Source organism: Ipomoea triloba, chromosome 14 (genome assembly GCF_003576645.1).
Source record: "Ipomoea triloba cultivar NCNSP0323 chromosome 14, ASM357664v1".
In the NCBI taxonomy this organism is placed as follows: domain Eukaryota; kingdom Viridiplantae; phylum Streptophyta; class Magnoliopsida; order Solanales; family Convolvulaceae; genus Ipomoea; species Ipomoea triloba.
Genome location: NC_044929.1, coordinates 21,301,543 through 21,324,044, shown reverse-complemented (window position 1 = coordinate 21,324,044; position 22,502 = coordinate 21,301,543). Strand labels below are relative to the sequence as shown.

The following is a 22,502-nucleotide window of genomic DNA, read 5'->3' as shown; positions in this document are numbered from 1 at the left end:
TCAAACTCCCAATCACTTATATTACAATTTCATGTGATGCAGTAATAGGAAAAAATAATTAAAAAAAAAAGTAATTAGCATCTTCTAATTATTATTAATGTCCCGCAAGTCACGCATAAGAAGTAAACAAACTTGATCGAAATGGTGTTTCTAAGAATTGAACTTGTCACATTCTAGATTTCTGCTAGTACAAGAATCATGCTCATCTACTCCGCTACCCATTTAAGGCATCTTTTACACGTTTGTTACAACAAATGATGATACAATATTATAAATATAAATATATACTCCGTATTTGGATAACAAGAGAACCTGAAACTACTATCGTAGAGCATGTATGAAATAAACCCGAATGCCTTTATATAATATATCATAAATGACACATAAGAAATAAATCACACTAGAAAAATTGATTATTACAATACATTTTTGATTAAGAAGTTATCAATAAATACAAGAGTTATTTTTCAGCCATTCAATCACATATTTCTAGCCGATATAATAAATGTTTTTCATTATATACAACAGAGGCTTTATATTCTCAAAAAAAAAAAAAAACAGAGGCTTTTGGGCACACTTCCACTAATGGTTATCCTAATAATAATTAAAAAAGGATGGATAATGCAGGGTGTACCCCACTGCAACTAATTAAGGATTCTCTGACCTATTGTGGCTAAAACCCAGCAGCAAGCATCCAAAATTATGGCTGCCATTATTTAATAATTTTGAAAAGACACCCTCAGTATTTCACAGACACATATGTACAAGGGAGATTTTTATGAAATCTTTATTTTAATGAAAAAGATGGCCACATTTTAATAATTTCAACTAGTTTAGTAACAAAGAAAATTAGTATAAAATTATCAAAATATCCTTACCTAGTTCGCCTTTCCATTTCTAGAAAAAGAAAATTTATAGGTAAATCCATTGACCAATTGCTTAGGGTATCTTAATGCGAAGTTTAAGAAAAAATAATCAGGAAAGTAGTAGGTTACCTACTGTGATGTATATTATACTTTTCTTCACAATTTTATTAGGACAAGATGCTTCTGCGGACTTTGCATCTTGTCTTTATATTCTCTCCACGTCATCTTTTTATTCAATTTTTTTTCTGATTATAAATGTCGTTATGTATGATTCTTAAATTCTTTTATATGTGTATATATAAAAAGGAATTAACGAATTAATGTGTCGAATCGAGATCATTAAGAAATATAATTCATCTATTTGAGAAGTAAGTGTTTCTTGTTGTTGAAAGAAATCAAATATGGTAGGAGGGATAAAGATCTACATCTCCATATGACCATCTGTCCATTTCCATTTATTAGAAGCTACAAGGGGACTCTTGAATCAGAATTTGAGGTACTATTAAACATGTATACGGAGAAGTCAATTACCATACAGACAGTATGAAATAAATCATAATTATCTACAAACAGATCTTCTGATGTTCCATTCACACCATTGTTCAAGGTTAAAAGAAGGGAACCCAAAGAGAATGAGAGCATATCATGTAGTAGCCCAATGCTTATATTGTGTATCAAGATCAACGCATATTGATACATATTTATTTTTAGTATACTATATGTTCACTTTTAATTGCAACACACTAAAAATAAATTAAATATGCAGTATGATAAAAAATAATATGTATCAAATATAATGAACATTATTTTACCCAAAAAATGTCACCATTCTAATACATAAAGTACGTTATACATTATTCTAACTCATAAAATACATTATCTTATCCCAAAATTTTCATTATTTTAACATATATAAAGTACATTATTCTAACTCATAAAATGTTCATTATTTTAGTACAAAATATTCATTATTTTAACACGTGTACAAAGCAAGGAATTTTATTTTTAATATCAAAATGACGTCGTTTTGGGACAAATTATTATGTTGATCCAGATCCACATTGCAAGATAGACCCGATCCAAAATACACATTTACATACTGAATACTCACAAGTTCAAAATTTGTAATTGTGAACATTCAGTATGTAAATTGTGATGAGCCATATTACAAGTTGGACTCGGGTCCATGATATAACTATTGTGGTTTTGGACCGTAGGCCCAAAACTGTCAGATTAGTCAAGATTTAAGGAGCCAATTTGTATTGGAAAATTGGGTCTCGAATGTAGCCCATTTAAATTTTCATCCAGAGGAATATAAACGGCCCAAGCCCAAGATCATTGTAGCTCTGGCACCCAGGTTTTCCCCCATTTCATCAAGAATCACAGTTTGGGAGCTATATTATTCTTCGCTTCTCTTACCACTCTCTAGATAGCTTCGAAGAGAGGCAGAGTGTTCATCGTCGGCCTGGAAGATAATCCGAAAGCATAACAAGTTTCTCTGCGTAATTTCAGAGGTAAATCCTTTCAGTTGGTAACGTATTCTAGGGTTACGATGCAGCTGAGAAATGCTTTTCTTAGAAATTTGATTTTTCCAATTGAATGCGCGATTCAAAGATTTAATGATTTATGTTTTTAAAAAAATTTGTATCGTTGACGTATTTCTATATTGGAGCTTAGGTGCGGTCATGGCTGAAGAGGAAATCCAGAACGAGATGAAGGAGGAGGTTGCAGATGTAAGTGTGGACAGTTTTTTTTTGGTTCATTTCTATTATTTCCATTTTCTCCTTATGATCGGTACTGTATGTTTCTGCAATGCACTTGCATACACTGAATAAGATGTAGTGCTACTCAGTCTTGACTTGTATGGCTGGTTAGGGAGCATAAGAAAACATTGATAATATAACATGTTTTAATCTCCATCTTCAACTGGATAAGATGTAGTGCTACTCAGTCTTGACTTGTATAGCTGGTTAGGGAACATGGGAAAACATTGATAATGTAACAGGTTTCAATCTCCATCTTCAACTGAATAAGATGTAGTGCTACTCAGTCTTGACTTGTATAGCTGGTTAGGGAACATGAGAAAACATTGATAATGTAACAGGTTTCAGTCTCCATCTTCAGAGAATTTACTTCCTTGACAATGATGATGATTTTGCTCTTAATATAAAAAATTCAATGCAGATTGCTCCATTTGATCCTACAAAAAAGAAAAAGAAGAAGAAGGTTGTTATCCAGGATCCTGCAGATGATTCTGTTGATAGCTTGGCTGAGAAAACTGAAAGTTTGACAGGTATGTTGGTCTACCTAATGAAGGAGAATAAAAGAGAGTGTTATCTGTTGATGTTGTGCCATAATCTGATTGGTCTCACCATGCAGTTTCAGATGGTCTTGAGACAGCATTTTCTGGCAAAAAGAAGAAGAAGAAGCCTGTAAGTTTTTCTATGTAGAATGCTTGTAAGAATGCCTTTTTTTTTTTGGAGAAGTTTTCAGAAAAACAGTTATGTTGAGTTGATTGTTGTAAAATTTTCCAGGTACACACTGATCTCTTGAATGATGAGGTGGATAATACAGGGGACGATATAGATGGTGAGTAGTTGTTACGAGAAGCTAAATCTACAATTTGTAAAATATGGAACTATACATATGTATTCTCCTAGCTGCACTATATGATGTTTTGGCACCATGTTGATTGTAGATCACTTCGGAGATGATGAAGAAGCTGAAGAAATTGTTCTCCATCGCTATCCATGGGAAGGAAGTGACAGGGATTATGAATATGAGGAGGTATATGTTTTTTGCTTTCTAAATTCTTCTCTTGCTAAGATAGTTGCTTTAGTTGAAGCCTTGAAGGTATATTATCTTGATCTGCATTTTTTTTTAAAATCTTGGAAGTGAGCTTCTTTTGCCAACTGTATAGCAGTTTGGCATATCAAACTGTAGAGAAGTTCTAATGTGTGTGGTTGTCATTTTATACTGCTGGTATTTTGTTACAACCTAATGTGTGTGTTACAACCTAAAATAATTGTTTAGAATGAACAAGTTGAATTTTGGAATAAAATTTTCATTAAAAGATTCATGTCTCTCCAGAAAGAACTTTTTAAAAAAGCCTAAAATTGGGGCTAAAAAAATGACAAATTGCCTTTTATCTATTCTGAAACGCACTCTGTAGAAAACATTGGTTCAGCATATGGCTTCTTGGAGTAGATAAGAGGCAGTAAAATTGCAGGCCATTTGACAAAATACATAAATGGATAAGTTTCACGTCTCTCTGGAATTGGTATCTTGTAATGCTGCCCTATGTGATGCTAAAATTTTAGCATCCTGCCTCTCTGGAACTAAGTAGACATTTATTGTTGATGAGAATAGAGTCTATATTTGGTTTTCAGAAATGCATTGTTACTTATTATGATCCTTCCATCATGTCATCTCCTCTCTATTATTATCATTAAAAGTGGTTCTTAATCCTATTATGTCTCATCAAATTTCTGCTCTTCATTTGATTTCTTGCAGCTTCTAGGTCGTGTTTTCAATATCCTTCGTGAAAATAATCCCGAGCTTGCTGGAGACAGGCGTAGAACAGTAATGAGGCCTCCTCAAGTCCTTCGTGAAGGCACAAAGAAGACTGTCTTTGTTAATTTCATGGATCTTTGCAAGACGTATGTTATTACAAAGATTGCTCTCCTCTCTCTCCTCCTCCCTCACGACCTCACCCCCTCTCCACATCCTGATGGATCTGTTTTGTAATGATTTTCTTTTAGTTTGATATTCTTTATACACACACACACACACACCAGTGATGGCTCTTATTTTGTTTTGTTCTGCATACTTCTCATCTCATATGCTGTAGTAGAGTTGTATTTATTCTATATTTACTCATTGGGCCTATGCTATATTTATTTTATCATATTTTACCTGTAAATTAACTTCTGTTTATCCTTTAGATTAGATACATGGCTCATCTGTATACTTTGTTTAGGGTAGTCCTTACATGGAGCTATTATGGTATATTCTTTAAAACTTGTTGGACATGATCTTCATCACTAACAACTGTGTGTGGCTTTTAAATAGGATGCATAGGCAGCCAGAGCACGTCATGACTTTCTTGCTGGCTGAAATGGGAACAAGTGGATCCCTCGATGGGCAGCAACGATTGGTTGTCAAAGGAAGGTTTGCTCCAAAGAATTTTGAAGGGATTCTGCGGCGATACGTCAGTAAGTTCTGTTTGTCTATATCATTTCTTTCCTGTGGTAATGTCAGTAAGTTCTGTCCAAAATAGGTACTCTCTAGGACTGCCTCTCAGAAAGCCATTGCTTTCCAACTCCATAACCTTTCAACTTGCTATGGTGCCTACTTACCAACAATCAAACATGAAGTGGTGTCTGAGTTGGTTTTTTAGATTAATATTTGCATAGCCATATGCTTTGTGGAACCATTTTCATTTGAATTTCTGTTTTCATTGAGTCTTAGCCACCACCACTTGCATTCTCGACTAATCAGGAGAGCTTATTTTTGCCACACCTTGTTTAGATGAGTATGTGATTTGTAATGGCTGCAAAAGTCCGGATACCATTCTGTCAAAGGAGAACCGTCTTTTCTTCCTCAGATGTGAGAAGGTATCCAACACTTTTCATACTGTTGTACTTTTTCAACATCTCTATTTTGTTCATTTTTCCCATGAGAAATAAAGAGAAGAAACATTTTATGTTTATATTATTTACTATATTGACCATAATTTATTTTTATTTTTATTTTTATTTTTTGTTGTAGTGTGGTTCTGGAAGATCAGTTGCACCTATCAAAGCTGGTTTTGTTGCCCGTGTTGGACGACGGAAAGCTGGAACTTAAGCTGATTTGTATTATGCTTCGTCAAAAGATGTTGCTCAGTACTTGATATCGAAGCTTGTGCAAAATTCTTCTCTTTCATAGTATACTCTCTCGAGTTAAATCTGTTTGAAAATTGAAACTGAATGTAGCTCCACTGACGTTACGAATGTTTGTGAAATTTTGAATTAATTCGCTTGTGAAATAATGTGGTGCTATTTTTGTTTGCTTTTCCTGTAATTCTGGTTAGCTACACTATATTTTAGTTCATAATTTGAAATTGTTTCATAGGTTTCAATTTGTTAACATGTCAAATTTTTGATTAATGTGGTAAAAAAAAATAAAAATTGACCCATTAATCAAAGATTTCACTAATTATAATGATTTCACTAATTAATTAAAGATCCGACCATCTCACAATTTCACATAATTGTTACTCTAATTTGACAAATGCTTTATTGGCCAAGTAGAAACAATGCACAGGCTGAAATTGAAATATTGTGTTGCTATGTTTGAACCCTTCCGTATGCCACAGCTAAAATGTAATTTTCTTCTACATGCACATGCCAAAGGCAGTCACGTAGAATTTGCAAGGACGTGGCTATCATATTGACAAATGAAGTCAGCAGACAGACCAGAGTAAATTGTTACACAATAGTACAATACTATAGTACTGCTGCCTCATTCACTAACAAACCCATAAATACGAAAATATCAAAGACGAACATCTAAATCATCTAATGTGCTAGCGAAGGTGCTACAGAAAACAAGGACAACTGTGTGTAAGACCTGAAATCAATAGAGGAAGAACTATGGAAGCGAGAATGTACACATGCTAGGAAGCTAGTTTCCAGCCTTTTTGGAGCACACTTAGCTGTGAATGACTGCTTTCTCCATTCGCAAGGTAATAAATGTGCAACATAAACTCAACTCAGATGAGTGGGAAGGGTCTCTGCAGCTCCTGATTTTCAATCATCCCAAGCACCATCTGCAGCTCCCTCTTTCCTGGCCATTGCAGGGGCAAACATGTGCCTATACTTGTCCTCAACGTTTATTGGAGTGGACCCCATTAAGGACAGTTTTGAGAGTGCAGTATTTGCTTCCTTATGAGCAGCTGCAGCTTCTCTCTCCTTCCTTCTGGCAGTCTACACATGAATGCATGCACAAAAATATAAAATAAAATAATGCTTCCATGAACAAACTATAGATGAATACAAGCAACTGTCCAGGGGAATGGACTACCTTGTGTTGCCAAAACAAATATACAACTTGAGTTATTTGAACTTTCCAAACGTTTAAAAAGTGTAAACAATGGGATGGATGGCTTAAACACATACCTTTCCAGTCGCAAAAGTAACAGTATTGCCAGACCCAACATCTGCAATTGCTTTCCTTATTTGTGCCACAAGATACTGAATGATTGCACCAAGAGGCAACAGTATAAATGTTTGTTTATTAAGAAGTGGATACAAAAATGAGGCTACATGTGCAGAGAGCGAGGGAAATACCATATCTCGATCAGTATAAAATGATGTGGCTTGGCCTGTTGATCCTGCACGACCGGTCCTCCCAATCCGATGAACATAATCTTCCATGGTCTACATGTTGCAATAGATATATTTAAACTTCAATCTACTAATCCAGTGTGCACAAACTTCAACATTCTAAAAGTATTTTCAAAAACATGTTCATTTGCAATATGGAAGGAGGGTTAAGAGGACTATGATCATAACTTATATCACATCCAATAGCCTTTTTTAATTTAATTTTTATACTTGTAGTTCATATAATCACTTACTAATATAGTGAGTTGCTGAGAAAATGCTCCAGAAAAATATTCAAGGAAATAGATTAGATGGCATAGAATTGTAAGAATGTAAGTCCAGAGAGTAACAAGGCTAGAAAACTAAAATTGCAGTCCTAGATGAAATTCTTGTACAGATTAGATTAGACATCCAAATGTACCTTAAGGTTCTAAACAGGAATTCAATGAAAAGATGCATTGCTAGAGCTGATGTACCTTTGGAAGATCTAGATTAATTACATGAGCAACCCCATTGACATCCAATCCACGAGATGCAACATCAGTGGCAACCTGCAGGTCAAGTTGTATAAATTTAATATCAAAAATCCAGGAGTCGTTTAATAAGGAGCTCAAATAATATAAATGGCATTTAGGAAGAGACAAAAATCAATCTCTAGGAATATATGAGATTTTCAAAAGCAGTAGTATTATCCACAATCGAAGTCAACAAAGGTTAATTCCCTTACATACCAAGATACTGGTAGGACCACGTCTAAAATCACGAAGGGCAGCCTCTCTTTCGTTTTGACTACGGCCACCATGAAGTGCAGTTGCAAGCAATCCCTGCTTCATCAATGCTTCTGCAACTTCTTCACACTTTGTCTGCAGAAGAACACAGTTCAAAGTGCTAAGCTATGAATCTCAAAGTCTCAACATCATGTTACAGAAATTTTAGTAAGTCCTGTTAATAATCAGTTGCAAATTCCTGTGGGTGGCAACTGGCAAATAGCCACCACCTGCCGGTAAGCAACAGGATTTAGGAGAAAGACGGAGTTGGTAGCAACAGAAGAACAAGAACGCTTCACAGTGGTCTTCACTTTTACCTTTCGTTCCACGAATACAATGGTCAGTGAAAAGGGATGGCCAGATTTTTCAGCTTGAGCAGACTCCTCAACAAGAAGATCTAGAAGCCGGTCAATCTATAATGTTTTAAACAACAAAAGGTTGAGTGTGATTGGCTTTAGTCAAAATAAAACAATGACTAACCTAGACAAATAGGAGAGAGTACACACTGTGTCAAACCTAGCTCTTTAACTTAGAACACAATAAATAACATGCCTTCTCATTTTCAGGTACTTTCTCCAAAATCTGAGCTACATTTGCTGTTGGACTGCTCACATTTCCAACCTTTACCCGCACTGGGTCAGTCAAGTATTCCTGTAAATTTGCATTATATAGAAATCAGAACTCATAGAATCAAAGTATGCAAATTAGAAGCAAAAATTAAAATCCATTCTCATCACATCACCAAACATTTAGATGAGATACAAAGGAATTAAAACTAATTTGAAGAAGTCCGTAGCACCTCTGATGGGGTAATACCACCACTCAGCCCAATGGGCCCAAGACAGGGACTCTCAGATCCAATGTTCTAACAAGTCCAAAATGCTGCTTGGAAACAGTTATCCTTATACGCAAGGATACAATAGCATTTGGTGTTCCTTTTGCATTTACTTGTAATAAGACTCAATATAAATGCATTTGTGCATAACCAAACTCAATCTTCACATCCCCTTTTTCATATTTTCATTCCCTTAGGCATTGTGTTGAGTATTATGTTGGGCTAGCTATAGTTAACACCAACAACCTCCTCCCTGGTTTCTTTGTAAAATGTTCATAAGTTAAGACTAGGAATAAAAAGCAAACTAAGAACTAACCTGTGCCAGTGCTTCAATCTCTGCTGGCATGGTCGCACTAAACAACAAAGTTTGATGCTTTTTTGGAAGATTGTGCATCACCTACAACAGAGCCACAAGAGTATTTTCACATAATTATGTCAATAAAGTGCATCATTACATAGATAGGGTAACACAGATGATCATGTAGATACATTTTACACATTCTCTGCTGTAACAGTTGGTGGACTAAGGATGGATTTCTAGAATGTCTCCTTTCATGATCTTTTCCCACCATATTCTTTTTGGAGAGTTGGGTTTTGGGGAGGTGGGACAAGGGATGACACTTGCTCGTCACAAGATTGTGTCAAGAAATACAAGAGATGATAAATATGACATTTGGACGTGTAGAAAACATTATCCCATTAGTTACCTCTCTTATCTGAGGTTCAAACCCCATATCAAGCATTCTGTCAGCCTCATCCAATACAACAAAAGATATCCTGGAAAGGGAGGTATTTCCTTGTTGTAAGTGGTCAATAAGTCTTCCAGGAGTAGCAACAACTATGTTCACCCCTGCTCGAAGCTCAGACCTCTGTCTTAGCATCCAATAGAAAACAGCAATCACATAATATCATGAGATCAATCAAGATATACATTTACACAAAAAAGTAAAATAATGGGCCAACAACTTGTGTTAAATGACAAAATAACAAACACTTGCTAAGTAGCAACACTTTCTTCGTTCTTTGGTGCCTTGTTACAGTTATTGTTCAATGATTTAAACCGGCAAAGCCAAAGACCCCACACAAAGATAACTGGAGAACCAGAACACACAAGTGAAACAAAAACAAATTACCTGCTCACCAATGTTTGTCCCTCCCACTACAATTGCAGTCTTAAAGGAATCAAGAGATCTACTGAAAGCTTTAACCTGAAAGGATATAATTTACAACCAAAAGTATAATTAATGGAAATACTTTGTGACTAACACCAAGACTGAGTACAAGTACAGAGCAATTTTGGAGTTGATAAAGCATCATTTGTGGTGGCACTGCAAATACACCTCTGTTTCTATTTGTTGTGCAAGCTCTCTTGTAGGTGCCAATACCAATGCCAATGGTCCATCACCACGCCGAAGAGGAGGCTGAGCTAGGCAGTGCTGTTAATCAAACAGATAGAGTAGCAAAATAAGTTTGTTTGTTTGTTTGGTTTTTTTTTTATTAAAGAAAGATACAAGACTGACACCAACATAAAGCAAATATTTTGCAGTTCATGATCAAACACTGATTGCTATAAGATCGAAGTGTAATAAAACCTGTATCATTGGTATAGTGAATGCAGCAGTTTTTCCACTCCCAGTTTCTGCACAACCCAAAAGGTCCCTCCCACTAAGGGCAACTGGCATGGCTTGAGCTTGAACAGAGGTGGGGATAGTATAATTATGCAGTGCAATATCCTTCATGATGCTCGGGTGCAAGCACTGCGTGAATAGAAAAAGAATCATATATATCCATGCCCAAAAAAAAAAATGAAAAAATAAATGATCTTACCATATCAGTGAACGATTCTACAGGTGCAAGCGCAGGATGTGAATCCAGAGCAACTGCAACATCAACATTAAGTCTCAAGCGAATCTCTTCTATCTGTAATATAGAAAGCAATACATCAAAATGTTGAATCCAAACATCTGAAATAATAATTATAAAATATGGCTAGTGCAATGCCAACCCATCCATCTCTTTGTTAGAGCATCTCTACGTATTGAACAATTTTTGGGAATTAAGCATCTACCTATCAAATCTGCTTTAACTAACATTTCACTATTATAACCAAAAATAGCACTACCATTTTACATTCCTCAAAATGCAAATACCAACCAAAGTATTGGATAATGATTCTTGCACAGGCATAGAAAAATGACACCCTATACTCTCTCTATGCCTTCATTTGACCAGGTATATATAGAATCTGCTTAACTTCATTTTCCATTACTCCAGCCATAAACCAAATACATGTTTTCATTCATCAAAACACAATTCTCAATTAAAGTATTGGACACCAGTTCTTCCCCAGGACAAATTGAATACTAACAAAAAACTACACTGTCATGCAAATTCCAATGTCTTCTAGCATACTTGAAGACTATAAAGCATGCAGCACCATCAACAAACGTAGAACTCATTCTTTCCTTTCCTTGCTGTCATTTTAAAGGTGAAAAGAGGATCAGTGCAACCAAAGGTTTTGAGCAAACAGAAAAGATACATTAAATAAAAGAAGTAACCAATCCAATCCATCATAATTTCAAAATTTACTTATTAATTCCGCACCATTATTAAAGAGTAATATATTAATATCCAAATAACCAATGAACTCATAGAGAAAGTGATACAATCAGTGAACAAAGTTACAAGCCTAACAAGCAGAAGACTAGTAATCAGAATCAAACCCTAAAAACAGAACCAAAACGGTCGTGAATGTCTAAAATGAGAACAACAGTAAATAACCAGGCACAAAAGGATGTACCGCATTAAATTGTTTAAGTTCACGAAACGCACAGTGACATTTCCGAAGGCAAATAAAAAAAAAATCTAAATGAACAGAGACCGAGAAGACGGAACCTGTTCAAGTTTAAGCAGGAGAACACGTTCGGACGGTTTCCACTGAGGAAAGACGGGGTCAGGCGCGACTAAACCTCTCGGTGACAAGTAATTAACGGTTTCGCATGAGCTCCGGCCGGAATCATTCGAGCAGTATTCACCATTACTGGTAAAACCGTTCTTCGATTGAGTAAATGACGGCAATTGGCGAGAGTTGAGCTTCGAGTGCAAGTGATCGCCGCCGTTGCTCACCACAGTGGTGGCGGCGGAGGAGTTTCTCAGGTGAGGAGGTACATAAGACATTGCTTGATTTTGTTCTCGCTGGATAAGATGAGATGATGGTCACTGAAAACAGAAATTCTAGAGAGAGAAATGAGTGAGCTCTGAGATAAACCGATACGGCGATACTAGTAGAGATTTGGTTTAGTGGATTTCTATTTACTGATATGGCGTCATATGCGTGCTTCTGTAAACTCTTTGAATTTATTATTAATTATTTCAATAAATAAATACTCCGTACTAGTCTTTAATTACTTCCTCCGTCCCATTTTACTTGTTCTATTTATTATTCATTGGTCAAATCTAACTCTTTCTCACTTTTAATGTAGTTTCGAAATATATAAATTTTAAATATTAATGCTAAACTTAATATTATGAAAAATTTGATTAAAAATTACTTCAGTCAAACCTCATTAAACGAACCAGACAACCATTTTGGGACAGAGATAGTATTATTTTTTCACAATTTTAAAATTCTTATCACTTTTTCTTTTTGTAAGGCCACGAGCCCATTTCATATGAGGCCGATCCAATTAAGGGGTAAAATGTTAGTTAGACTAATTTTTTCATATAAAAAATTTTTAAATTTTTGATATTTTTTAATGGACAATAGTATATGTTCACTCACATCAAGTCGTCAACCAAGCTAATTAAATTCTTATCACATTTGATTTCTTTGATTTAATACCTTTTTTCTTAAACTTGTTATAGAAGTGATTGAAAATTATAATTTTACCCTTTAATATAATCACTTAATTGAACTATTGAAGTATGGTCACCGATAATCAAAATTAAATTAGCGAAAATCAAATGTGACTATAATTTAAAAATTCTATGACTAAATGTGAACAAATTAATAACCGAGACTAAATGTAAAAGTATCCTATACTGTTAACGTTCTTGTAGTCAAGCAGCATAACTGTGATAATTTTAATTAAATTAAGAAAATACGTATACTACATTATAACATAATCATAGTACTAAAAAAAACTTCATAGTCGTGGGACCACAAATATATTTGGAAAAAAAAAAAAAAGAAGCTCTACTCCGAGTCCGTACTAGGCCACGATAAATTGGGCCATCATGACTCCAATGGGTCAAATTTGGGCCGAATTTATTCATATCCTGCATAGTGGATAACTGCGAGTCGGGCTGACGACCGCTCTGGAAAAGTTCAAACGCTCTTCGTATTTAGCGCGAAAATACTGGAAAAAGTTGGACCAGCTCCAGCTTCATCCAGTTGTTTGTTCTCCGGCCAGGCACCAACCGCGAAATATCTCCGTTGAGAGGTTCCTACGATCACAATCTCAAATTTCACTTCGAATTCATCCATCTCTTAATCGGCCAGTTTAGCTAACGCTTCGGTTGAATGTGTTCTGCCTTTAGATTTTACAGTGGTTGACTTCATTATCTTCGCGTTAGACGAGTTTATCCGTCTTCTCCAACTATTTTGAATTTTCCAGAAGGTACTGTTAATGCAGTTCTTCATGCTTGTTTGCAATCTCCCTGTTAGTGTATGTAGTTAGGACAGCAGTTAACTTGGAATGTTGCATATTTGCTTCCTATGTACACTTCATTCTATGATTTAATACAATCCATTTATTATAAGATCATTACTATGTCCACGCTCAACATCAACACAGAATTGTGATGTACGGTATAGTGATTTACATTTCCGGAATTCTAGTTCTGGTTCTGCCATCTAGTTTGCGAATCAATCGAGATTTTCCATATTTTTTGCCTTTTGGTTTAGTTAGGTACATCGTAGTTTATGCCTTAAAGCATATCTGAAGTCCTAGTGACTATGGTTAAACCATGAGTCTGCTCTAACATTGTTGCTTTGCTTTGGTCAAGCTTAGAATTTCAGCTTCAGAGCAAACGTTGTAATGTCTGTCTGTACTTGGTAAATACCTCTTTTTGCCTTGAATTTTGAATCTAGGATGAGCTTAAGCTCTGTGTTTGAATATAGAAATTATAACAGACGTATAAGTAATTCAAAACTGAGGTTTCAGTGAATTCAGGGCTCTCAATTAGTTTTAGCATGATGAGAAGGTATAAAGGATATTGTAAATAACATAATGTAAGAAATCATTAATTTCATATGATTGATCAGTGTTGTACACACAAAGTTCAGAAACTATTGCTGAAAATTTGTGTTGATGGTAATTGGTATGCCGCTTGATCTGAAGAGCTACATTTCATTTATATTTTAAGCTTGCTGTAGTTTGACTGACATGATTTCAGTCTGATTCTTTTCATTTTTTTATTTTCTAAATTCGTATTATGATTTTATCACCATCTTCAATTTGGTGTAGGTTTAGTTTTTGAGAAAGATTTCTATCTTTGCAATGTTACAGTGGATGGGTGGATCAAGACGCAAAGTTACCACTGTAAGTTTGAGCAGAAACTGCAATGTTATCTTTTTTTGTGCCAGAGTACATGTTTGGAAAATGCGAAATTCTATTACTTAAAACACTCATAATGCATCATATTTCTTCTGGAAAAGTGTGTCGAGCCATCACTGTAGGATTTTCCTTTTTATGTGTGATTGGGTTATCTGTGAATTCTCTAGTGACTATCCTGGCCTTGTCAGAGTTTAGTAGTCTTGCATGAAAGATGAAATGAAGCAGAAGCGGGAAGCTTGTGAATAATTATTGTGATATTTGAGTAATTTCAGTTCCAACTCTAATTACATTTAGATTGAGGAATGCTGAAAGTCTGAAACATAACCTCTATGTTCACTTCTTCCTTGCCAAAAACTCCATATTGAATTTAACTCACTATTATTATTTGGAGATATGGAGGTATATGCCCACCTATCTGCTCAATGATCTCTTCCTTTCATAATCAGTACTATTTTCTGAACAGTGAGATCTCATGTTTGTTCAATACTCACAGCAATTTGTCATTTCAGAGTTCAATACTTTGCTTTGTATCCCTTTTCCTTTTTCCCCCTTTCTCGTGCACTACCTCATGCCCTCTGTTCATGACATTTTTCATGATTCCTGGGGGACACTAGTCAAGGAAGTCAACACAGAAAAGGTACAGAAACAGCTTCCTACACTATATTAATTCTGTGCATATAACTTTTTTTTTTTAAAACTTTTGCTTAGACTTGCATAAAATGAATTTACATATAATCTTACATATTCTTAACATGACTCCAAGTTCTTAGTCTTACAGGCAAAAGCAATACTTTGAACAAAGAAAACGAAAACAGCAGCATCATCAGACAGATGTGGAAAACTACTATGATGGAAATAACACATATAGTCAGCAAAGCAAGAATAATAAGTCACTGGATGTTCTCAGTCTGCTGAACCTTTCAGCAGTTTCTAAAGAACCCAACTCCCGTTGCCCCCAAGGTTACTTTATCTCAAATGTCAAAATCTTTAAAATTATGGAAAGGTTACTCTTTGAGGGGGTTAGTAATAATCCTTGGCACATGCATTTTCATTTGTTGAAAGTTGATTGGATATAGGACATGAGCAAATAGTTTTGGCTATATATAATTAATTACCATGCTCTTCAATGACTCTTTAGGTATTTTGCATATGAATTTTCTAATGTGTACACTAAGTTCTTGATAAATGTATATTTAAGCAGGGAATAATGAAGGCATTACTCTCAGTCCTAACCATCAGACCATATCGTGCCCTCGTACAGTTCAAACCAATGAAGCTACTCAAATGAGTCCCCCTAGGTTTGAGGAAGGTGCTGCTTCCATATTAAGTTATTTTTCTCTGCATGCTCATTGCTTGTTGTTTGGACAATTGGATCCACTTGCATTTATGATTCTATTTCCTCGCAGAAAGTTCATCGTGTTTTCCTGTGGATACTGTATGCCCAAAGAAGTAAGCATGCGCAGCTTTAAAATTTTAAAGTATTGGAACTTTAATTCATTGGCTTCCATTTATGCAAATTCCATTCAGTGGAATACTTATTGGCAGCATATGTGAGTGACTATCCAACTTGAAATTCTCTAAATTATGATGGATATTCCTCAGAAATATCTGCTTCTTCACTACTTCCCTCTGTGTGCTGCTTTTACAGGAGTGCATCATTCTTGTAATTTAAATTAATGTGGCACTTCTCCATAAATTATACTCCTTTCATTTGTTTTTTGTTTTTTTCTTCTTTCTTTCCTTTTTCAAAAACCTGTTTGTTTAGTACCTTTCAGTTTACCAGTTGGTGCACCTGAATCCCAAAAGCAAAAGTTGAAGGGCAACTGGAACATCTTAAATCTATCGAAGATGCCAGCTGAGCACCGTAAGTAATTTCTGTTTCATAAATCATAATACACACACATACGAATTATTTTCAAGTCTCATTAGTTTAACTAGAATCAAAATTACATTTTCATAATTGTAGTCTGTAGATCACTATTTATTATTATTGCTCTTTGGAGTTCTTATGGAATAATCACCATGCGATATTATTTGATTATTAGAACCTATGGAAATTTGAATAAAATCATTCTGTAATTATTTTTTCTAAGCTTGTTTGAATAACTTATTTACATCTCATATTTACTGTCGGCAGAGCTATCTGTTATTGATATTATCAGTGATGATGGTCCAAGTAGCAATTTTAAAGAAAGTGCTGGAAATGAAGCTCATGTTGCCTTTTCTATTCAAGGTACAATGAAATATCATTCATTTAGAATTGTGTGTAATCCCCATGGAAAACCATTTAGTTAAGGAAAAAGATTTTCACCCTTGAAGCCCTGAGGAAGTTTCTGAGAAATCTCTATTTGTTTTGTGTCTTATCCCAATGACGCATTTTTCTGGTAATGCAATATTGGATTTTGTTGTCTACTTGATTGGTTTTACTCACAAATAAATTTTTTTTTACAAAAAATTATGGAATCTTCTGATAAGGATTAATTACCTGGGAATTACAACTAGTCATGAAATCAGAAATGTTTTTGGTTTTTGCTTAGGATTTTCCATCCACATCCTTTCGACCTCCATAGTAAAATCCTTTGGTTTCTACAGTGTGCTCAAGTATTTGGTTATCATAAGAAATTTTGTCTACTGTTACTTCTACGATCATTTGAAGCTGTTAATGAAGATGTATCTGAGACTGACATATGACTTGGATATCATAGCTTACTGAGGGCATTATCTACCCATCAGGTTTAGGTAAAGTGGACGCAGAAACACCTGTTCATTCACCGGAGAGGCCTGGAAGGTAATTGTAAGATGTATTGATATGTACTGCAGAGTTTCTAGAACTGAAAAAATATGTTTATGATGTACATATTGTTGATAACAATGATGGCAGTGCATGGGGTGATGCTTCTAGGGTGAAGTGATTTTTTTTATTCTGTGATTTCTCTATAAAGAAGAGTGATGCTTTAATTAAGAAAAGTGATGGTTTTTCCCAAAAATAAAAAATAAAGAAAGAAAGAAAAGTGATGCTTTAATTACATTAAATTCATGATTATCATTGAGGGTTATAGACATAGTAATTTGAGCCTGTGGAGAAAGTTCTGTTTTCCAATAATACATGAACATTTGACCTCTGTATCAGCGCACATGTTAGGCTGTTACTTTCTTTGGAAAGCTAACAGTCTTTCATATTTTTCTATTCTACCTTTTTTGGGGAAATTGTCATCAAATTGTTCTGCTATTTCCCAAAGCATAACTGAGCTTGTTTTTCCCCTATTAGAAAATTTGTATCCTTTGGCATTGGGATGTTTGGTTATAGCCCCACACTAAATGTAGGAAAATGCTTGTATAATTATATCAATTAATTTGACTGCAGGAATTTCTTGTATGGACAGTATTTTCCATCAAAAGAAAGGAAAAAAGCTCACTCATCATTTAAAAACCTTACTAGCAGGCCTGACAGCCTTAAGCATGAATTGGTAAGAGCTGTTCAGTTGATAATTGACTTGAAGATAAGCTTTAAAGCTGATTATTTAAATCAAACAATTATTCTTTTTGGCATTGATCTTGTTTCTGGAAAATAATAAATTTTCAAACAGCTGCATCAGTCCCTTTCTTTTATTGAAAAAATTAACATAATTCTTGGTGACAAGACTAATGAGTTAGATGAACAAATTACAGGATACAATGATGAGGGATATTGATATGCCTTTACATAGAATTCCTGTAGAACCATCTTTCTGCTCTAGGAGCACTGAGGATTTATTTAGCAGCCCTACGCCGAACTTGTTTAACAAAAAAATCTCTCCAGTTCCTGATTATGATATGTTTGAGGACATTTTTGAAGATGAGGAGCTCTTTGCAAAAGAGAGAAGAAAGAACATTTGGAAAGGTAGTATCCTTGATCCACTACTTCTTTGCACTGTCCTTCCCTTTTACAAGATATATAACCTCAAATTTAGTTTCTTCCAAAATATTCTGGAATACACCTATTATTGTTTTGTTGGTGCATTATTGAATGTGCTTATTAGTGGCATTTAGTATGGTTAGTCGATTTTCTGAGTAAATGTTACATTTCTAAGAAAATAGTTTTTTAAACTTTTTGAGTAACAGTACGTGTTAGGATGAAAAAGATTGGACCAAAGGCTTTCACATGCATACAGAACTTCTAAATCAGCTGTATTGCACTTGATTTTAATTACCTCGTATATCAAATGGGGCATGGAATAAATTGTCTACTTTTCTCATTTCAGCAAGTCCCTCATTTCTACCTTATGGCATTATTGATCAAGAAGAACATGGTTCACCTTGTAAGGACAAGTTGGATCAAATAGATTCTGGTCCTATTCATTATGCAGATAGAAATTATGAGCACCAAGATTTCTCCTTTGAGACCCACCAGTGGAAGAAAAGGTTGTCTTCTAGTATTCTCAATGATATTTCTAGAATCAATCAATTCATTATTCTAGACTAACCGTGCATGTGCATTGCCAGCATGATATCACCTCTTGAAATCAATGACACAGGTGCTTTCTGTTTCTTTGTTAATGTTAAATGTTCTTTGATTTTGTTACATGTTTCTTGTGTGGGTAGTGGGTACAACAGAAAATGTTCATTTCATAAATCTAATCATCAGTATTATCTGGGTGCAAACATTCTTTTGTATCATTTGATAGGTTAAAAAGATATTGTACGAATGAATACTCATTTAAATAAAAAGATCTTTACATTAAAAAAAACACACACACAGCCACACACATTGTTGGAATTTGAAAAACTTTTCAATCAGGTTTTTGGTATTGGACACTCTGGAATTTGGTGTTATTATTTCTTTATCAGTTTACATGTTTTTGACAAATATGCAAAACCCACCCTTTCAAAGTGGTTTACAGAACACTAAAAATTATTGAGGAGACTACTTTCTTAATGTTCACTGATGAAACATTTTCTTCATGAATTCTTCCCTGATTTGCTTTAATCAGATTCCCCTGCACTATTTTCCAAGCGCTGGATGGCCCAGTACTTTGAAGATCCATCAGTTCCAAATATAAAATGGTATGATATTTTTCTCTAGGGCATATAATCTGCTCTTGAGATTTCATCATAACATATAGGCCTTGGTGATTTATAGCAGCAACTACTCTTTGGGAACTAGAGAGTATGATTTGGATGACTGCAAAAAACAGACAGAATACTCTTACTCTACATGTAATGACACAAAGGAGAGTTTTTGTTTTCCCAGGTTAGCAATTTTTAACTCTTTTTTTTTTTTGTTGATACTCTTTTAGTTATGACTTATTTGGTTTATTCTGACCAAACTTTTGTTTCAACTTTCAACTCAATGCCAGCGAAGAATCATGCTTTTCAGCTTCAGGTTTCTTAACTGCTCCATTGTTAAATCTTATTAGCATGATTTGTCTGAACTATTTCACATCATCTCTCTCTCTGTCTCCAGTGAAGGGTGACTTGTTGGACAATAGCAGAAGCCGCCATGGCATATATCATAAACAGGCCATGGAGACTAAATATAGTCACAGGAATGTATTTGGGAAAGGAATATTCTGCAGTGATAGGAATGATAGGAATGCTGGCGGGCTAGAAACCTTCCCAGTTTCATCAAATATTGCTCGAGAAAGGAGTTTATATCCAACAAACCATGGGTTCTCAAAGGATATATTCAATCTAGGTGAAGTGATCTTGGGTTCTGATCTCTACACTGAAGATTCCTTTGCTGCATCACCTCAGCCTCGATCACATTTTGATAAGTGCAGAGATTTTCCTGCTGAACATTCACATTGCTGCAAACATAGGCCAGAAGAACCCAGTATCCGGCAACCAACCAGAATTATAGTTCTAAACCCAACATCTGGATCAAAGATGCCAGCTTTATTTCAGACTTCCAAAAGCCAATGCGGTCCTCAGAATAGCTATTTTGATCTCCAAAGAGACATCTCCGAAGCTAGCAATGTTTCATCATCAGACAAAAAATTGGTGGATTCATCATCGTACCTTGAAGATCAGTGCAGCGATACTAGAAAGGAACCAAGCTGCAGAGCTCCTGATGTAACCGATACTACAAATGCATCAAAGCCTCTGGAACAAGCTGAAGAGACTTCCTCGTGTGCTGAGGTTCCGGTTGCAGTCGAGGAAATTCATGACACTGGAGATCCAAGTAAGGCTCAATCTGAATAATCTGATAAGTTGGTGTTTTTTAAAAAATAATATGGTTGCATTTAGATATTATATTGTTCACCCTACCCATATCCACTCCTTAAGGTGGACCTTGACATAAGTTCATTTTTAGTATACTGCATGTTCATTTTTAGTAGGTTCATTATATTTTGATATATGTTTATTTTTAGTTCATTATATTTTGATACATGTTTATTTTTAGTGTATTACGAATCAAAATAAACATGTAATATACTAAAAATAAACAAACAAATATTAAAAAAAAAAAAATACTCCGCAACATGTATTAAGGATTCGAGTTGTTACATGAACATTGGTCCATGATATACATTTATCTTGGTCCATGATATAAGCATTTATGCTTGACTCTACCAAATTCATACTAAGGTTTAATTTGGTGAAGGCACTATGTCTGGTGTGTTTGGTGTGTTTGGTATGTAAGTGGACCACCAAATAAAGAATCGGCTTATCTTCTATGTACATAGAATTGGGGATCAGCGACTTACATTGACAGTAGTCCATATTCATTTATAATATAATGTTACGTTACTCACAGGATAAGGTTTTTGTTGATTATTCCCGTGGTCGCCATGCCATGTTTATTATAGATATAAAAGTTTTAAACAATGATAGAGAGAAGTATGTATTTTTTCTTTCCGCCCCATAAAGTGTTTTGTTTTTTCGCTATTTGCTTTAATCTTAGTGGCTCCATGGCGTTTTCCGCATTTGGTTGAGAGTTTAAGTAATTATTGATGTATATTGATGTTGGCTAATTTAGTTTATAATGTTGAGAATCACACTTAAAAAATTAGAAAGAAACATGCATACTCTATATAAATTTATAACGTCATAAGTTTAAATTTTTTTAATTGATTTGATTCATACATTATAGTCGGATTGTAATTGTAATATTTAACACTTTTATGGTTTTACTTAATTGATTTTTTTATTTTTTTTATTTGATAGAGGTAAATATTTTATGTTCTTTAATAATGTTTAATACGATATGGTAGGGGTTGTCTAATCTCTTCCTCTTTGGTAGTTGTTTTAAAAAAGAAAAAATAGAAAAGTATAATTATTTATATTTTTTAAATTAATATTTTACTATTAAAAAAATTCACACAATGGGAGTATTTGTCCTATATTCTTATTCGGTCATTTCAATTTTTTTTAAGTGAGACCTCGTTGTGTATGGATGACCCAATTCAAAAAGCCGCATGGAATCATGAAATGATGAATTTATGGGCCGGCAAACTCCTTTCTAGTGGTGAGGCGGTTCAATAATAATAATAATAATTAATAAGGCATAATATATTATTTTTATTGTGCATTGTACCGGAAAAATAATGAATAAAGAAGCAGCCACGGAGTAAATAGTAAACAGAGTAGTTGCGAACGTGCATGCATGCAATGCACATGTATTGATGTGTATGAGCGCAACAACACAATTCACATGGATGGAAAATTAAAATAAATTATAGATTTAAAAATTAAAGGAAAATAATAATAATTCGGCCTTATTAGGGTGTTTGGTGAGAGTGAGGACCACCCATTTACTAGCAATCAGCCATACATTTTTTTTTTTAATATGTACACAAATCTAATTTTTCATTCCACCTAATGTAAATGGTCTAAAAACAACTTAATTACATACGGAGTGTTATTTTGACTAGATATATTTAAAATAAACAAGTACTCCGTAATTTTATGATACCCTTCAAAGAAGAAATAATTACACTTATACACATTTCTAATCCAAAAGTTCTTTATATATCTAATTTAGATTTTTTTAAAAAAAACTTGTATTAAATAAAAAGAACGGAGAGTAGAATAGAGCTATGAGTTTACCTTCTTGAATAAGACTCAATATTCATTTCTCTCGGACAAATTTTATTGAAAATAAATTTAATATTTCACGGTGATTAACG

General features: G+C 34.5%; 3 protein-coding genes across 3 annotated transcripts; 2 read left to right on the top strand and 1 right to left on the bottom strand.

Annotated features, from left to right (window-relative positions):
- Positions 1-2,229: 2,229 nt before the first annotated feature.
- Positions 2,230-5,923, top strand: LOC116003726 (eukaryotic translation initiation factor 2 subunit beta-like). Its single transcript, XM_031243637.1, has 10 exons — positions 2,230-2,380; positions 2,544-2,599; positions 3,051-3,159; positions 3,246-3,298; positions 3,401-3,455; positions 3,565-3,653; positions 4,380-4,525; positions 4,938-5,080; positions 5,397-5,482; positions 5,637-5,923. The coding sequence occupies exons 2-10, from the start codon at positions 2,552-2,554 to the stop codon at positions 5,712-5,714; spliced, it is 807 nt and encodes a 268-aa protein (XP_031099497.1). The 5' UTR covers positions 2,230-2,380; positions 2,544-2,551; the 3' UTR covers positions 5,715-5,923.
- Positions 5,924-6,159: 236 nt separating this feature from the next.
- On the bottom strand, positions 6,160-12,013 carry LOC116005106 (DEAD-box ATP-dependent RNA helicase 20-like). Its single transcript, XM_031245349.1, has 14 exons — positions 11,732-12,013; positions 10,664-10,756; positions 10,429-10,593; positions 10,177-10,272; positions 9,970-10,044; positions 9,544-9,705; positions 9,153-9,233; positions 8,554-8,652; positions 8,319-8,414; positions 7,966-8,097; positions 7,711-7,785; positions 7,199-7,288; positions 7,028-7,102; positions 6,160-6,835 (listed from the first exon to the last, which is right to left on the bottom strand). Exons 1-14 carry the CDS (start codon positions 12,011-12,013, stop codon positions 6,659-6,661), a joined length of 1,698 nt encoding a protein of 565 aa, XP_031101209.1. The 3' UTR covers positions 6,160-6,658.
- A 3,133-nt stretch (positions 12,014-15,146) lies between these two features.
- On the top strand, positions 15,147-20,574 carry LOC116004100. The gene is made up of 14 exons (XM_031244033.1): positions 15,147-15,156; positions 15,596-15,703; positions 15,805-15,843; positions 16,160-16,258; positions 16,532-16,627; positions 17,128-17,182; positions 17,759-17,861; positions 18,064-18,274; positions 18,636-18,795; positions 18,877-18,908; positions 19,365-19,437; positions 19,514-19,624; positions 19,731-19,756; positions 19,838-20,574. The coding sequence occupies exons 1-14, from the start codon at positions 15,147-15,149 to the stop codon at positions 20,572-20,574; spliced, it is 1,860 nt and encodes a 619-aa protein (XP_031099893.1).
- The last annotated feature ends 1,928 nt before the right edge of the window (positions 20,575-22,502 follow it).

Excerpts from the sequence above, each read along its gene's own strand:
- LOC116003726 (XM_031243637.1), top strand. The coding sequence starts at position 2,552 with ATGGCTGAAGAGGAAATCCAGAACGAGATGAAGGAGGAGGTTGCAGAT. Across the intron at positions 3,654-4,379 it reads GGGATTATGAATATGAGGAG|CTTCTAGGTCGTGTTTTCAA; the intron begins GTATATGTTTTT and ends GATTTCTTGCAG. Across the intron at positions 4,526-4,937 it reads TTCATGGATCTTTGCAAGAC|GATGCATAGGCAGCCAGAGC; the intron begins GTATGTTATTAC and ends GCTTTTAAATAG.
- LOC116004100 (XM_031244033.1), top strand. Across the intron at positions 15,704-15,804 it reads TCCCCCTAGGTTTGAGGAAG|TTCATCGTGTTTTCCTGTGG; the intron begins GTGCTGCTTCCA and ends CCTCGCAGAAAG. Across the intron at positions 15,844-16,159 it reads GATACTGTATGCCCAAAGAA|TACCTTTCAGTTTACCAGTT; the intron begins GTAAGCATGCGC and ends CTGTTTGTTTAG.
- LOC116005106 (XM_031245349.1), bottom strand. The coding sequence starts at position 12,013 with ATGTCTTATGTACCTCCTCACCTGAGAAACTCCTCCGCCGCCACCACT. Across the intron at positions 10,273-10,428 it reads TCACTATACCAATGATACAG|CACTGCCTAGCTCAGCCTCC; the intron begins GTTTTATTACAC and ends TTTGATTAACAG. Across the intron at positions 9,706-9,969 it reads GGACAAACATTGGTGAGCAG|AGGTCTGAGCTTCGAGCAGG; the intron begins GTAATTTGTTTT and ends ATGCTAAGACAG.